General features: G+C 35.6%; 1 protein-coding gene across 1 annotated transcript; it reads left to right on the top strand.

Moving 5' to 3' along the window:
- Positions 1 to 242: 242 nt before the first annotated feature.
- LOC114186727 (flowering time control protein FPA) lies at positions 243 to 16,620 on the top strand. Its single transcript, XM_028074717.1, has 4 exons — positions 243 to 519; positions 1,949 to 2,281; positions 12,597 to 13,783; positions 15,188 to 16,620. Exons 1-4 carry the CDS (start codon positions 508 to 510, stop codon positions 16,443 to 16,445), a joined length of 2,790 nt encoding a protein of 929 aa, XP_027930518.1. The 5' UTR covers positions 243 to 507; the 3' UTR covers positions 16,446 to 16,620.
- Positions 16,621 to 16,942: the final 322 nt, after the last annotated feature.

The following is a 16,942-nucleotide window of genomic DNA, read 5'->3' as shown; positions in this document are numbered from 1 at the left end:
CGTGATTCTAATTTTTTTTTGAGACGCTGATTCCACTGTCAGAACAGAAACCTTATAAAGAAGGACTAATTTTGTTTATTTCTAGAAGAGATAAATTTGTTCCAGGACACAAGTAACATTTAAAAATACTTACAATTTAGTCTTTTCACACTTAGGGGGTGCAGATAAGAATTGCACGGTGAAGAAGGAATAAACCCCAATTTTTTGGTGTGGAAATAAGAGCGGCGTATCTTAAAGGCCCATCGTCTTATCGATTTCTGATTCAGCCAGAAATTCCTGCAGCAGTTTCTTTCCTGTGAAGATCGGCATCTAGGGTTCGACTTCGAGAACCCTGCAGGCTGGGAGCTTCACGATCAACTTCTGTTTATCTGTTTCCAACGGTTTCACTGTGTCGATCTTGATATGTGTTGTTGGCTATTCTCTCTCATTCCAATTATGGAATGTGATCTATGATTATTTCAACACTCACAAAGGCAAGGGCTTGTATACTCAGAACCGAACTGCACAATGTCAAAAAAGGTACCAGAAAGTCTCACTTTCTTCTTCGAATCAAACTCATTTCTGCTTGCATGAAATCCATTGGTGATTCTGTTATAAAGCTTGAAATTAAGAAATAGAACAGGGTTTAGGAAGTAGTCCAAGTCAACAAGTGCCCTTTGGAGAGAACACTGAATTGAGTTTGTAAATCAATTGCTGAAGAAGAGATGGAATGGTTTTGTACTACTTCAGTGTTCTCAATTCAGAGTCCTCTCTAAAGGAGTTGGGGGTAACTTGTTGGACTACTCCCTAGGAGTTGGAGTTGAGCCTAAACCTGATGGGTTACTCTATTTCTTAGAGAGTAAATGCGTCAGCATATTAGCCAAAACCACTATGACTGAGGCTAAGCTCATCTCATAATCTATGCTGGGTACTAAATAAAGAAGGTTGTGACTTAGTTGTCAGATCCAGCATTTTACAGATTGGTGGGTGGTTGGGTACTTCGATATGCCACCATCACCACTGGAAAAATATATGACTAGTTTGAACTTTGAATGGATTATAATGAAAACGAAGTAGAACTTTGAATATTAGGGAGCTTGGCTGTGTCGGGATAGGTAACTGAGGATTATACCCTTTAAAGCATGTTGAGAGGGCGAATAATCTGGGAGTCATATGATGAAACCTTAATTAATAATCTAAGAAGATACGATGGAGAAAATATTGGATATTTACGTACATTTTAACTGGAGTGAAATTACAAAAGGCATCTTTTTTTTTTTTTACTTGGAAATCGAATTTGTGCTTCAGCTATTACTTATTTGTGTTTCTCTATTCATTATGTCCTTATTTAGAAAATATGAAAACAAAGCACTTTCCCTGTCCCTTGGTGAATTCTCATGCTAAGAAATATATTAAGAATTAATATTTCCTGAATCGTATATGCTCCTGATCCAGATTTGATGGGTGTTTTTCGTTTTTCAGTGAATAATTAAAAGAAAGCATTGTGGTGCAGCATAGAATAAGAAAACATGTTGTCTTTTTATCCCTCCCTCCTAATGAATAAAATATTCAATATGCTAATATTTTTGGTGCTATGAAGTGATTGATGGAAACATATAGGTTGGTTCTACTATTCTTGATACCATGTGTACTCATCACTTATAAACTTTATTAACACATAGTTCAATGGTGAAAATTTTAAGTGCAAAGTATCGTCTTGTTGATTTGTACATAAAAGGGTACTGAAGGTTGGTGTTGGCAGTTAGACTTCAAGGCTAATTAACGTGTTGTGCATTTGTATTTTATTTTTGAATTTTAAGTGGAAAGATTAATTAAGTGGGTTTTTGATTGCTTGGTTGTTTATGTGTGCATGTAGATTCATGTTTTTGGTTCAGCTGTATTAGTTTTGTGAGAGATAAGGAATGGTGGAATTTACTGTATCTATCATTTGTATTGTGTTTGGAAATAGTTGGATCGTGGAGGAGGAAGGGACCGGTTTAGGAGGGATTACCCTTCAAGGTATGAAGATAACAAGGGGAATGGGGTTAGTGGACGTGACAACCGCAGCAACAACCCTCCTTCCAGGCATCTCTGGGTTGGGAATCTATCCCACAGTATTGTAGAGGAAGAACTTGCTCACCCTTTCTTGCGATTTGGACCACTGGAGAATGTTGCATTCCAGTCTGGCCGCAGCTATGCTTTTGTTAATTTTAGAAGGGATGAAGATGCTATTGATGCCATGAGGGCACTGCAAGGTTTTACTCTTGCTGGCAACCCACTTAGAATCGAGTTTGCAAAGGCGGTCAGTGTTGCCCACCTTTTACTGCTTGTTACTTTTCCAGTTCATTATATGAATCTACCACTGAAGTTCAATTCATTTAATCACAAGGCCATAGTATTGGCTTAGAAATAAATCAGCAAAATTTGCACAAAAAAAAAGAAAAGAAATGAAGGAAACACATCAGTTATCGCTTCCCTCGTATTATAATTCATATGGTTCAATCCATCAAATTAAGGTGTTCCAGAATATTCACCTTACTATTAAGATGAGTATGGTCGTAAGTTACTGCTTTTAATTTCAGTTAATAATTCAGTCAGAACTGGCTAGAAAATGATAACCCTACTCAACCAACTACTGCCTAATGGATCCATGCATCATTAACTCAACTGCTTGATACTTCTTCTTAACCTGCATTGGTTTTCCATATTTTCCAATTGGCAAGAAATGTTTCATGTTTGCCATTGGTATTGTTCAAATTTGATGAGATTTTACACACCCAATGATTTCAACATCAAAAGTACAGCAAACTCATGAAACAAAGGGTATAACATACTTCTCCATTTATCTGAGGTGATATTAAAAGCTGATATCAGCATCTTCAAGTATGAGCCCCATTTATTTTCACTATACTTTAAGATATTACCGGAAAAAATATTAAAAACAGAATATTTTTTTGAGCTAGAACTCAATGCCTCTGTATAGTGGTAATATTTGACTAAGAACAAGTAATGTGACTATAAAATGTTACTCATTTCAATAGCCACGAGTGCTGTAGTATAATTTATGACACTTCAATTCATCGTTTGGGTTGGTTGTTTGTGTATTATTTGTTAACTTAAATCCTATGCTTATCTTGTCATTCTTTTCCACTGGTGGGTTGGAATTTGGAATGACTTATCTGTTGGAGTCTAGTGCTTTGAAGATACTGAAGGGCCGTGACATTGTTGATTCACGGTTTCATTTATTTTAATTATGAAAGAAATTTATGAAGACAAACAGAAGGTAGTTAATTGCTTAGATATGGAGAATAATGGGTCCTTGTTACTGCAAAGGAAAATGCAAGCAATTATGAAAAAATACAAAAAGCAAAAAAGGAGAACATAAACAGAGCAAATCTACTCAATCCCCTTGCATAAATGTTAGAGAAATTCCCTTAAAGAGACTTGTGCTTTAAACAACATTGACACCAAACGCCAAATGTTAGCCTCTATCTGCTGACCATGTAGATTGAACTTTTCTGAAAAGGTATAGGCTAATAATGACTTAGGGATGTTTATAAACATTTTTTGTTTGTTATGCATTAGATGATGCTACTGTTTAAATTGTTTGGCATTTGCATTAAATGTTGTTTATAATATGTCATTGAGTTTCATCCTTTTCTATTTTGGTAATTTCACCTGTGAAAACAGCAGCAAGAGGTGGTGCTATCTGTTCACTGTTCATGTATTTGAATCACTGCTCATTATTCAACATAAAAAATGTAGTTGTGGGGGTGAAATTAGACTTGCATTGTGTATTTTTTATGGTGATCTCTGCCAATTAAAACCTTGAAGAATATTGGCCAAATTTTATATTAAAGGAAATGGGAATAGAAACAAAAAATCCTGAAAAGTGTTATATCTTGATTAATTTAGTTGAGAAACTGCTTAACATGTCTCAAAGTAGAAAAATGTTCAGATATGCAGTGGGCTAGGTTGAGTTTGGTCACAGTTTTTTGCTTCTTTGCATGTATATATTAGTTGCTACATAATGTAACCCTTCATTTTTGAATAATGCTGGCTTTTCTGCCATACATAGGCTACTAAGATGCTTTTATGGTTCAGTAAATTTTAGTTCTTGTTACTCTTTTTGTTTTATCATAGGGTGGAGATCTTTTTAACTAAATATATGATGATTTTGATATTACTGTTACAACTTCACTTACCAAGTATTCATTGTTTTTATGGTGGTTTTTTTATGATATTATGTTTATTTGGATTATAGTAGTGATAGCATAAACAAGTATGTACCTTTCTCACTTCTGTTCATGGAGCTGAACTGCAATTTATTGCTTTTGTGTAATAATAAAGGTCCAGATTTGTATGTTCTTGCATTTGTTTGGTATATAGCTGTAAAATATACTTTATCATGTTTTTTTTTATTGATCGATTAATATATAGGAAGATTCAGAGGAGGAAAAACAATATTTTATTGTTGACACTATAGCACACGGAAAATAAAGCAAAACTACACTGAAGAAACCTCAGAAGATATCCATAAAATCTGGAAAGAAACAAAACAAAATGCCATACAAATTTCCCAGTGTAGATCGTAGGTTAAACTTCAGCTTGAAAATCAGGTTTAACTTCAATCAAATACAAGAATACGTGCATACCTAATGCGTTTCCATGAGGCTTGGTTCTTTCCCTCCAAACATATAAAAAACTCAATGAGAAATCTGCTCTTAAAGGGAAAATATGATATCACCAAATACCACAGCTTAATGCATACACATGTTGTCAATGATGAGTATAAATGTACTATTAAATAGCTTTGGAGCCAGAATAATACATGCTACATATACACTGCAGCAAGAAAGGCTCCGTGAAGCCATTGAACATGGAACAGGTCATTCAATATATGCATATGTTTTGGTGAAATACTTGAGGTTTATAGTTAAAGATAAAAATCTCAAGAACGTCTGCTCGAAGTTCTTTTGGAAGAATCATTATAAACATAACATTATAAAATCTGAACTTTGGGTACAAGCAGGAACTTGTGTGTGAATCATACATCTCTAACAATATATTATCAAGAAAGAATATATTCTTGCATTGTGAATGAGTAAGAAACTGGAAGGACTGGTTGGAATGCACTATGGAAAAACGACAAGTTCCTCCCAAGTCCCATCCATTAGCCGGAAAGACCAGAAAGCTAACAAACTTCTATATCTTTATTTTTCTTAAAGAAAAGTACAACTGTAAATATATCAATCTTTTCAAATTAAGTATTATGGTGGTGCAGTCTACTATCAAGAGACCGTAAGGATATTCTTTAAAGAATTGTTTCAGAACCAAAGATCTAACCTGCACTGAGATCTATAATTCATCTTATACATTACCAAAGGCAAAACGAGTCACAATTTTAGAAACGGAAACATTGGACATCAAAGGGTAGAGCAAAGACGAGAAACTTCAAGCGTAATTTTTATGTTCCAGTGATTGAATACACGCATGCATTTACAATATTGAGCTGCTTGTATTTGTTGAAGCTCAGAGTTTGGAATTTCACTTAGTTTCATTATTTCAATTCTTATAATCTCGGAGAGGTTGCAAATACCAACCAATCCGAAACGACTATTTACTTCTGGTAAAGTATTAATGAGCCTCACTTAATTGCTTAGGCTTTTAGTAGATGTTGTCTTTGACATGATATTAGAGCTTCATTGGCCTGGTAGTCATGGGTTTGCTTATTAAATTTAAAAAAAAAGGGTATAATAGGTTGTGCATTGTCCACATCTAAAGTCCAATGGGTTCTTATGAGAGGGGGATATGGTAGATTTAGAACCATGGATAGGGGGCATTCACGAAGGGTTTGTTTAATGGCTGGATGAAAAGGATAGAATGAGATAAATTATCATATCTTCAATTTGTTTGGTGTGTCAGTATGATAAGCTGATCTTTGTTGCTTATTCTATGAAGTTCATTAGTTTTAAAGTTAACCTAAGGAGAAGTTTGGTTGCGAACAAGTAGGATTTAATAAAATTATTCTCCCTTTTGTACCTCGTAATTGCTCAGGTTATTTGTTCCACAATCGTTGCCACAACTTCTATCAACACTGCTATAAACACCATTGCGATGAATGATACTGCAATTGCAACTACCATCCATGTCCATCATTGTTTGCAAATAAAGTGATCACAACCATTTATGTCAACACCATTTCAACAACCACCATCGTTAGCACAATAAGTTGCATGACAAACAGTTCTATCACTACTACCATACCATCATCATAGTATTGCCACCATAATTCTCACTACAATAAGTGTTTATCATCACCGTTATCACTATTTTCATTGTCAATGGCACCACTGTTGTCAACATCGTTATTGTTTTTGTATCTTCACTATTGCCCACAATAATCTCTATATCACTGTCATCATCATTACTGTAATTGTCATCGTTATCAGTAACTACCATAGCTGCAATTGTTGTCTCAAAAAACATTTATATAATTAACTACCATAGCTGCAATTGTTGTCTCAAAAAACATTTATATAATTATAACCAATATCTGTATCACCACTACCTTTTTTTGTTAGATTAACTTTGTCTATATTTACATATATTTTATATTATCTGGTAGCTTACCTCACCAAACACAACAATCACAAGACAAAATAAGAGCTAATACTCAAATTTCTTACTCTTGCTTTCCTCTTATCCTATCTATCTTCAATATCAATTTGTTTAGTAGTTTAAGCTTTTTTTAGGAGGTTCAAATGTGTAGGTCTAAACTTGTGAAACATGCTACGGAGCAAGCCAATCTGTTGGAATGTCTGAAAAAGATGGCCCTTAAGAATTTTTTTTGTTTTTTTGCAGAGTATTTAAGAAAAGACAAGTGAACTGCTTGATTCCATATGAATCAAGATGTAATGGAGGACCAATGATAAAGATCCTATCTTGTTTCTAACCATTTATACACCACATAAGTTCAAATTGAACGTAGTGTCAAAATCTTTTGACCAGGGAATTGTTTGATGTTCTTGGGCAAATTTGATCTTTACCAACACCAAACAAGATTTCCAAAGATGCAAAATTGTTGGGCAATGAACGAGAACTAGTTTCAGAAGTCAATATGTACATCATATGGTAATCAAGAGACTAGGCAATTAGAGGTCTTCAGATTTGAAGTAAAATCATGGATTTTGTTATGACCATAATCCATTCACTTGATTCCAAATGGACCTCAAAATGAAAGAATCACTATTGACTGATGAAGTTAGAAATTAAACTTGAATTTACAAAATGGTAAGCTTGGGCGGTCAAGGGACCATTTCCCTTTGTTTGAGTCTGAATCTAGTAACACCGTAAAAGAATGTAATTTAGAAATACTTTTTTTTCAACACACCCTCTATAATTGGTTAATATTTATTGAAAACTATAAAACTATTAGTTAAACTTATTAAATAAGGATTAGATTCATATTATTTCGCAAATCCCAATCAATTTTAGTCAATAGTGTGCAAGGTAACTACATATCTTAAGTTAACATAACTTTGATTAGCATGCATGAGTTCACCAATGATTTGGCATGCCACACATTAGAGTTTTACAATGTAGATAGAGATGTAATAGAAAACCATCAAGCAGTCTTCACTCAATAGCTTAAGCTATTGAGAGGGTTGGTTCATAATATGGTCAGTCCTTATGACCAAGTGTTCAACCCTATTTTTCTTATAAGTTACATTTCAGTAAAGGTAGGTGCATTATCTGTGGTTTAAAGCTCAACAGGTTCTCGCAAGAGCGCTTGTGTCTTTAAAGGTCTAATATAAGGTCATTCATGTGTCTTCGTCTTTTAGCTTTTTCTTATGGGAATAGTTAGATTATAATAATAACTTGTACTTTTGAAATTCAGATAAGCTGATGCTATAAGTAGTCTTTGGAGGGAGAAAAGGCAAAGCTATCTTGTTGTCAAAGGAAACTTAGAAACCAATTTGCTAGATGCAATCTTTTCTTTTTCTGTATATTGAAATGGATATTTTTTTTTTATAAATCTCTAGGGATTTACTGGGTGGAATATATGGAAAAAGGAAACAATAAAGGAAAAGACTAAAGCGAAATACAAGGGATCAATGTCATGGTTGTCTCTATTTAAAATTTTGTGCAAAGGCATGTATGGTGAGCAAATTAAGTTTCGCTGACTAGAGGGCATGAAAGTGAACAGCAGCATTAACAAATATTAGTGGTAAAACAAAACAATTACTAGGAATTGTTGTATAAGTACTGTCATGCCCTCTAGCAAAGTGTTTTGTTTTACCACTATTATTGTTAAAATGTTGAAATATTGCATGGAAGGGACAATCCTGAGTTGAAGGTGTTGACTATGGGTTGAACTGATGCTGCAAAAACTGTATTTGACTGGATAAGTGTGTGGCTCCAAATTATTTATGGTTTTAAGGAAATTTTAGAAATCTTTTAAAAAGTAAGTAGACCGAGAATCAAACACTTTGTACTGGAACTTTATATCCTTGCATTTCACTAGGAAACCAACATTAATATTAATTTTTTTTATGAAAAAATGTTAATATATACATAATCTTAATTATTATTTTAATCTCCTCCGTTTTACGTGGTTCAACTGCTGACCTATTGGTTCAACCTGTAACGGATTAACCCAGTATCTAACCTAGTTAATGACTATTATTATTTTTTAAACACTAGTTTCATGAATTTATGTGTGATCGAGTATAATAACATAGCACTCTAGAAATCCTTGTAGTTGTCCTGTTTGGTGAGCATAAGGTTTTGATGTTAAAAGACCATTTAGCTATCAGATATTAAACTTTACAAGTTGTTTTACTCGTCAAGTATTCAATGGATTGACAATTTGTTCCATTTGCTGTGTTTTTTTGGAAATTCGGACTAGGAATGAAGGCATATATTATTGTTGTTATAAATGTAAAAAGTCTTTCAATTATTTAACCTAATGCTTAAACTTTTGGGACACAGTATCAAAGGTTCAATGTCCAAGTGTTTAGCAATTCAATCCTTGTTGCCCTTGTTCTTTATAGTTAAATTAATTTAGGTCTGTAAGTGTATAACCTTAAAGTAGGCTTTGAATAGGGCACCTGTCCCTGTAAGAGAGTTGCACCTATCACTGTCAAATGGTTGCAGGTAGTTACTTTCCTTTCAGTCTGTTAAAATTTACCTCTTGTATCTTGCTCTATATACATAGAGCTTCTGAGTACACTACTCACAGTCAATAGTACAACTTTGCCGTTCTCCATTTTCATAATTATAACACGGTATCCTCTGAGCCACTACAACCTAACTATTGATTTCTGATTCAGCAGGAAATTCTTTCAGTTCTTTCAGTGTTAGAGAGCCCTGCAGCCTGGGAGCTTTAAGTTCAACTTTTGCTCACCTGACTTTAATCACCTCACTGTGTCTATCTTGACATCTGTTTACTATTCTCACTCATTCCAATTATGTAATGGAATCCATATTTATTTCAACACTCACAATAGCAAGGGCTGGTCAACTCATAAGTGAACTGCTCAATGTCAAGAAACGATATCAAACAGTCTCACTTTCTTTTCAAATCAAGCCATTTCTGCTCGGTTGAAATCCATTGGTGGTCTGTTCCTTAGCTGACACTAAAAAAATAGAACAGAGCCAAGGAAGTAGTCCAAGTCACCAAAAGATCTCTGGAGAGACATGAATTGAGTTTGGAAATCAACTGCTGAAGAAGAGCACATAAGATGAGCTTAGCCTCAGCCATGTTGGCTTTGGCTTAGATCTCTAATGTATTTAGCTGAACTGGACTACTTCAGTGTCTCAATTCAGAATTCTCTCCAAAGGAGTTTTGTCCGAGTGACCCTTATTGGACTGCTTCCTAGGCATTGAGGTTTAGCCTCAACCTGATCGACCACTCTATGTCTTACAATATAAATGCATCATTTTGTTAGCCAAAACCACTATGGTTGAGGCTAAGCCTATCTCATCTTCTATGGTGGGAGGCTGTAACTGACTAAAGAAGGTTCTGACTTACTTAACTGATACATCCTTTCCCAGATTATTCATTGGGCACTTTGATATGCCCTTAAAAGGAGAGTGGAAAAGTAGGAAAGGGAAGGGGGGAAGAGACTCGCCTAATACTCCAACTTTTGGAGTTAGGCACCCATCTGTTTACTTTTTGTCAGCTATGTTAGAACATTTCTGTGAATGCTATTATGATCTATGTAGTTCTATTATGTGTGTTGTGCTTGGAAGCATTATTCCTCTTCGTTCTAAATTCAAGCGTACAACCAATATGATTGATTGATCTATGTGCCTCCCTTATTACTTTTTTATATTCCACTGTTCTTGTGATACAATTCGATCCTTATATAGACAAATCTCAATTTGAGGAAAACCTTTGATGGCTTCTTTATGAAAACAACAATATGAATTTGGGTATAGATGGTTTTTCTTTTATCTTCATGACATTTACCACATTTTTTATCCCTATTTGTTTTATAGTGGATTGTGGTATGTTATGAGAAGTTACGGGAAAGAGTATATTACAACATCTCTAATTTGTGAGTCCCAAAGGATTGTGGCATGTTAATCCATATGTCATGTGGAGCTGATTATCTTTTATTCGCTGGAATAAAGCTTTTCCTTTACTGGAGCTCCTATTGTTCCTGCTCTAGCTTCCATTCTAGCTCCCTTCAGCCTTGAAGATCATCACATTCCATCCAACTCACTCTAGTTTCTATGTTACTTGCCTTTGTGCTTCTGCATGTTGGGAATCTAATGGAACAAGATTTTCTACTTGGCTTTACAAGTGATCAACAATACTTTTAAGCCCTAGCTTACACTGTTTTGGGCTCGGTTATGTGAGAGGTCGTATCTTTCACCAAATCGTGGGACAGACTCCAAAATCCATTCTCGCCTCTTCTGGTTATAATAGATTGAGAACCCTGAATACCTCTTCTACCATATGGCCTCCCTGGTTTCTTATTTAGGTTCTATCTTTTGTAGATTCAGCTTGAGATTTTGTTTCCTTTATTAGTAATAAAGGGCATAAGACATTCGTGGAGTCTGTGCCTTTCGTACCACAATAGGATTGGTTGCTTGGGTAGTTCCCACTCCTAAACACAAGGAATAGGGGGAAGGTGGCCTCATCTATCTTATCAAAAGAACGTAGAATAACCTATTTCATTCTACGTTACGTTCTTCCTGGGCTGGGTGATCTGCTTTGATCAAGGAAAATAAAGTAGAATCTTTTTTTGAAGCGTGACAGTGGAGTAGTGGCAGGAAAAGTCATAAAGAACGATGCCCCTTTTTACCATGTTGAGAGTGAGAAATAATCTGGGAGTTATATGATAGAGAACCTTGATTGATAATCTAAGATACGATCAAGATAATATTGAATATGTTCATTTATTTTAACTGGAGTGAAATGAAAAAAAGTAACTATTTTTTATTTACATGGAAATCAAACTGAGCTTTAGCTTTACTTATTTGTGTTTCTCTATTATGTCCCTATTAAGACAAAAATGAAAACAAAGCATTTTTCCTGCCCTTACTGAATTCTTTTGCTATTAAGAATTAATATTTACTGGATTGTACATGCATCTGATCCGGATTTGGTGGATGTTTTTCATTATTATGTGAATGATTAAAAGGGTCAATTGCTACTGCACTATGTGGTGCAGGATAGAACGAGAAAACAAGCTGTTTGTCTTTTGCTCCCTCCCTCCTATTGAATTGAATGTTTAACATACAAATATATATGTACTCAACACACTTATCACCATAGACTTAGAATAATCAATACATATTGTAATTCTATGGTGAACACTTATGTGCAAACTATTTTGCATGTTATACGATCCATTTGTACCAAAGATACAATACGGTGGTTTGTTTGGTGCTGTTTCTTATTTTTTTCCATTATGGCATCCTCAGCTCTTATGTGTTAAAAGAAGGGAAGATGATTGTATTTTGACATTGCTATCATTTTCTTCTTGCAAAGTGTAACCGCGCAAAGACATGTCGTTTATGTATACTGAAGAGGATATTAGAGGTTGGTGTTAGGTAGTTAGCAAGGCTAATTAATGTAAAGCTTTGTTGAATCTTCATGACCAGGGTCAACGATGCATAGGGGTTTGATGTAGACTAGCGGTACTGAATGATCTATAATCGATTATACCGTGTAGGATAATGTTAAGTTGTACTTGTATTGAAGAGCTTGGAGTGATTGATTGTCTTGATGTATTATGTTCGTCCATTATTTTTGTTTCTCTTTCCGTCAAGTCTTCATAGTTCATATTAGTAAATTTCTTTTTGTTTAATGTCTTTGTGTTGAATTTGACTGTGCAATTTTAGTCGCGTTCTACTTCTATGGGTTCAGTGAGTCATGCCACCATTAGATCAGTGGTGTGCCTTGTATTATTAAGCAAGTAGAAATTGCAAAAAGTTCTTGTTAGTTAGTTCTTAGTGTACCGAGACCTTAGATGTTGATAACCACTTAATCTTCATAATTGGCATCTAGTTATGGAAGAAATATTTTCCTTTCAGAATTTTAGAAATAGATAAATGAAATGTATGATAATTTCAACAAGAAGTTTTGTTCTTAATCACAGGATAAGCCATCAGCAGTACCACGCGATGAAGATTACTCTTGGGATGAACGGAACTCAACATTAAGGGGTTCTCCTTTCTCACAAAGAGAGTTTAGGGGATACCGTGGTAGTCCTGAGCTGCAGTATTCTGACAAATCTAAGCTGAGTGACAAAAATCCAGAACCCAGTGAGGTCCTGTGGATTGGGTTCCCGGCTCAGTTGAAGGTGGACGAATCAATTTTAAGAAAGGCATTTTCCCCCTTTGGTGAAATAATGAAGATTACAACGTTTCCAGGTCGTAGTTATGCCTTTGTTCGCTTTAGGAGCCTTACAGCTGCATGCAGAGCAAAAGACAATCTGAAAGGGAAGTTATTTGGAAATCCCCGTGTTCATATTTGTTTTGCCAAAAGTGAAACAGGTTCATCAAACAGTGAGAGGAGATCACTTAATGGCCCTCGCTCTCCAATTTACAAGTCAAGTGGTCGTGATGGATCTTCTGACAACCTCAGACAGGATCGAAGCTTCAACGGTGATCGCAGCATTGGTTCCCCAAATCAGTTCCGGAATTGGGATTCTGATCCTTACGATCACAAAAGGGGTTCTTCATGGATGGGTGGAACTAACACATATGAACAAAGAAAAGTTGGAGAGAAGGGGAGAACACTAGGAGTATCACAAGAAATGTATGAACTTATGAATAGTCCATCAAGAGAAAGAGATGATCGATTTCCTCAAAAAGGTGCATTCTACGAAGATCTGCGGGCCTTTACAGATGTTCCCTATCTACGTGAGGCTAAAAGGCCGAAGACTGGTTCTCCTCCTCTTGAAAGAGAGCTTCCAGAGTATCCCTTCTCTGAATTAGAAAAACAGAAACACGTTCTCCCAAGACTTTTATCTGATTTACCACCACGTGAGCATTTTGATAAAGGATTTGATGCTGCAAATTTTACTTACGGCCAGACTCTTGAACGCCCCCCAAATTCACCTCTGCCTCGTTTAGATAGACAAGAAGGCTGGAAATCTTATGATAATTTCCAAATGGGTTCCAGTGCTCAGCAGTTAGGTTATGTTGAAAAGAAAAGATTCACGCCTGAACCCGATAGTTCATCTTTAGCGGAGTGGAAATGGGAAGGAACTATTGCTAAAGGTGGAACCCCTGTCTGTCGAGCACGCTGCTTTCCGGTGGGGAAAGTCCTAGATATGATGTTGTAAGTATTAACTCCTTTCATAAGTTGTATTTTTTTTTTAGATTTAGGTAACTTTGAAAAAATCTATATCTATACACACAAACACACACACATATTCTTTTCTGTTTCTTAGGTAGTCAAATTTTACTGAGACTCATTAAATAGAACTGCTTTTGAAAGGGGTAAAATAACATTGAGATGTGCGAGGGGGAAAGAGGAAAAAAGTGGCCACACTATTATACGAAAAATACTTGCTGTCTATTGAACCTCACTGACCTTAGAATTGGTTCAATCTCCCCTCTGAAAAATTTTGATTACAAGAAAAAGAGGATACAGTGATATAACTAAATTTTGTAGACATTTTTATTGTCTAAAGCTGTTAGGCGGTCTTTTTCTGAAAACATTGGCTCATTTTATTTGTTGGAAAACTTTCTCAATACCAATTGGCAATTAGATAGAATTTTGCAATATCCATATAGGGATTTCAGATAAATGATCATATTATTTTCTTATATAGAATTAGTTCAGGGTTGGTTTGTTCACAACTTCAAAAAGCAGTCATCGCCGGAGCTTTTAATGATTAATTTAAAGCAATTGAGCGGAAATTAAGAATGTAGAAAATGTGCATTTAGAGTTAGAACTTAATCTAGTCATCCAAGTATATAATTGATAGCTGAGTTGGTTTGTTTAATAAACAAGATAATTTACTTAGAAATATATATTGTGGTTGAGGTAGCTGATTGTGACTTTTGAACTGGTCTATTAATTATGAATTTATGCAACAAGGTTATCAAATTAAACATATATCTTTATTTATAAAGCATACATGTATATAGCATCTTATTAATGTTCGAGTTAAAACACTATTCTTCGATAAAAGTCGTAAACGGACAAGAATACAGGAAACATAACTGAATCCAAGTGACAATGTGCACAATGGAGAGTGTTATTATGAAATATAGGTATTAAAGGAGAGATTAATTGTAAATATTTTAATTACCACAGTTATGTAGATCCTAAAATAGGCCCATTGCAATGCGCAAGATACAATATCCAAATATTTAACAAGATGCAACAATAAGAATTCATTAGCAGATAGTCAAGAACAGAATAGGAGGATAATGAATCCCCCTAAAGCAACCGAAGAAGACACAATGGAACATTAATTAGTTCATAGGCAGCTCTAACATCTGGTTGGTATGTACTCAATAAATTCGTGACAGCCACATAAAGACCAAAAGATCAAAACCCTGCCTCGAAATGGTGGTGAGGGAGAATTCTGATTTATAACTTTTGCTTAACCATACTCATCAATATTAACCATGTTACCATGCAACTGTAGCACACAAGCAAAGCGGTTAACTATCATTACTGTCCTCCTTCAATTGTTTATGTTGGGTATTAATGTCAATACATTGATTTCAGACCCGAATTCTTGGATTGCACAGCAAGAACTGGTCTAGATATGCTTTCAAAGCATTACTACCAAGCAGTTGGTGTTTGGGTTGTTTTCTTTGTGCCTGGAAGTGATGCTGACATGGAATTCTACAATGAATTTATGCATTATCTGGAGGAAAAGCAGCGCGCTGCTGTTGCCAAACTGGATGACAAGACCACCTTATTTCTAGTTCCACCATCCGAGTTCTCAGAGAAAGTACTGAAGGTACCTGGTAAATTGAGCATATCTGGTGTTATTCTGAGGTTGGAGAATCCTGTTATAAATCATGGCCCAGGACACATGCAACGAGAAATGACAAACGAAAACCTGTTGTCCTATAATGAGAATATACTGCATCCGAAGTCATCATTTCCTTTGGAACGCCTACCTACATCACCATCTATTTCAGAATTGGGTAATTCTGGAATCAGCAATCTTTCATTTCTGGGAAATAAATTTGCAGCAGCTCCATCAGTTTCTGATTCAGTTCATGCCATGGCTACCATGTCTGAGTCTCATGACGAAAGAAATCGCAACTACACTGTCCAGCAGCGGACTTCTGGACCAAACTGGTCTTCTCAAAATCTGCAGAACTTCTCCGGTAGAACTCTATCATTGCAACCATCAGGTGGTACTGTAGAACCTGTTGCCGATGAACGCCAACTCACCATTCCAAGGGCAGTGACAGATGCAAACTCAATTCAACATCCCAATGGACCTTCTGTTATTCCATTTTATGGTGATAACAAGTTGTCTTACCCAGACATAAGACATTTAGATCCTTTATCAGTGCCTGTGGGAGCACTTCCACCAGAACAGCTTGCACAACTAGCTGCATCTCTTCTTGAGCAGCAGAGGCAGTCAGGAAGCTCTTCAAGTACATCTGCATTGGGAGATCGTGATCCGCGCCAGATTAACAGATTTAACACGTCTGACATCTCATCCAGATTTAGCACGTCCGACACCTCATCCCGACCATCCCAAAAATATGCTACAGAAAACAATCTGGTGAGTTCTGATCTCTCGACATCTCAACTGGGTCAAATTTTACAGATGCAGAAACAGCAACCCCAGGTGTCACAGATTGTTCAAAGGGATCCACAAAGAGAGGGTAATGGAAATCAGCTGGTGACTGATGGCACCTTGCAGGAAGATTCTGATTCAGATCCTCAGAAACGTCTACAAGCAACACTTCAGCTAGCTGCTGTTCTTCTTCAGCAAATCCAGCAAGGAAAAGGAAGTTGAAATGTGCCATGATTTCTGTTGCTTTCTTGGTTTAACGTCTTAGAATGAATTCAAAAATTAGAAAAGGTGTTAGTGGCTGTAAGTAGGATGGTCACATTTTCATTTTATGGATTGCAGTGGATTGGTAATAGAAATACTGCATATTTAGTTTTTTAAACCATTAGAGCTTTTAGTAGTTGTGTCCTTGCCCTTCCATAAAATTATCATTATAACTTTTATTAAAACAGCGTTTTCACTGAGTAATAACGTGTTTAAACCGAGATCAGTCATTTCATCCGGCGAGGCATTGTTCGAGGTTAAATGGTCAAACCGAGATCAAACAGGTATCAATAAATTATTTTAATGACTAAAAATGCTGAACAATTTTTAAAATGTATAATAATTTTTGAAACTGAAAGTTAAAATAAAACATCAATCTGTCTTTAACGTCTAAAAGATATATAAAAATTTAAGTCAAATGTGTATTGTATTTAGTAGGGGTGGTAAAATGGGTTAAC

The sequence above is a fragment of the Vigna unguiculata genome, chromosome 6 (genome assembly GCF_004118075.2).
Source record: "Vigna unguiculata cultivar IT97K-499-35 chromosome 6, ASM411807v1, whole genome shotgun sequence".
NCBI classification, from domain to species: Eukaryota; Viridiplantae; Streptophyta; class Magnoliopsida; order Fabales; family Fabaceae; genus Vigna; species Vigna unguiculata.
This window is presented reverse-complemented; position numbering and strand designations above follow the sequence as displayed.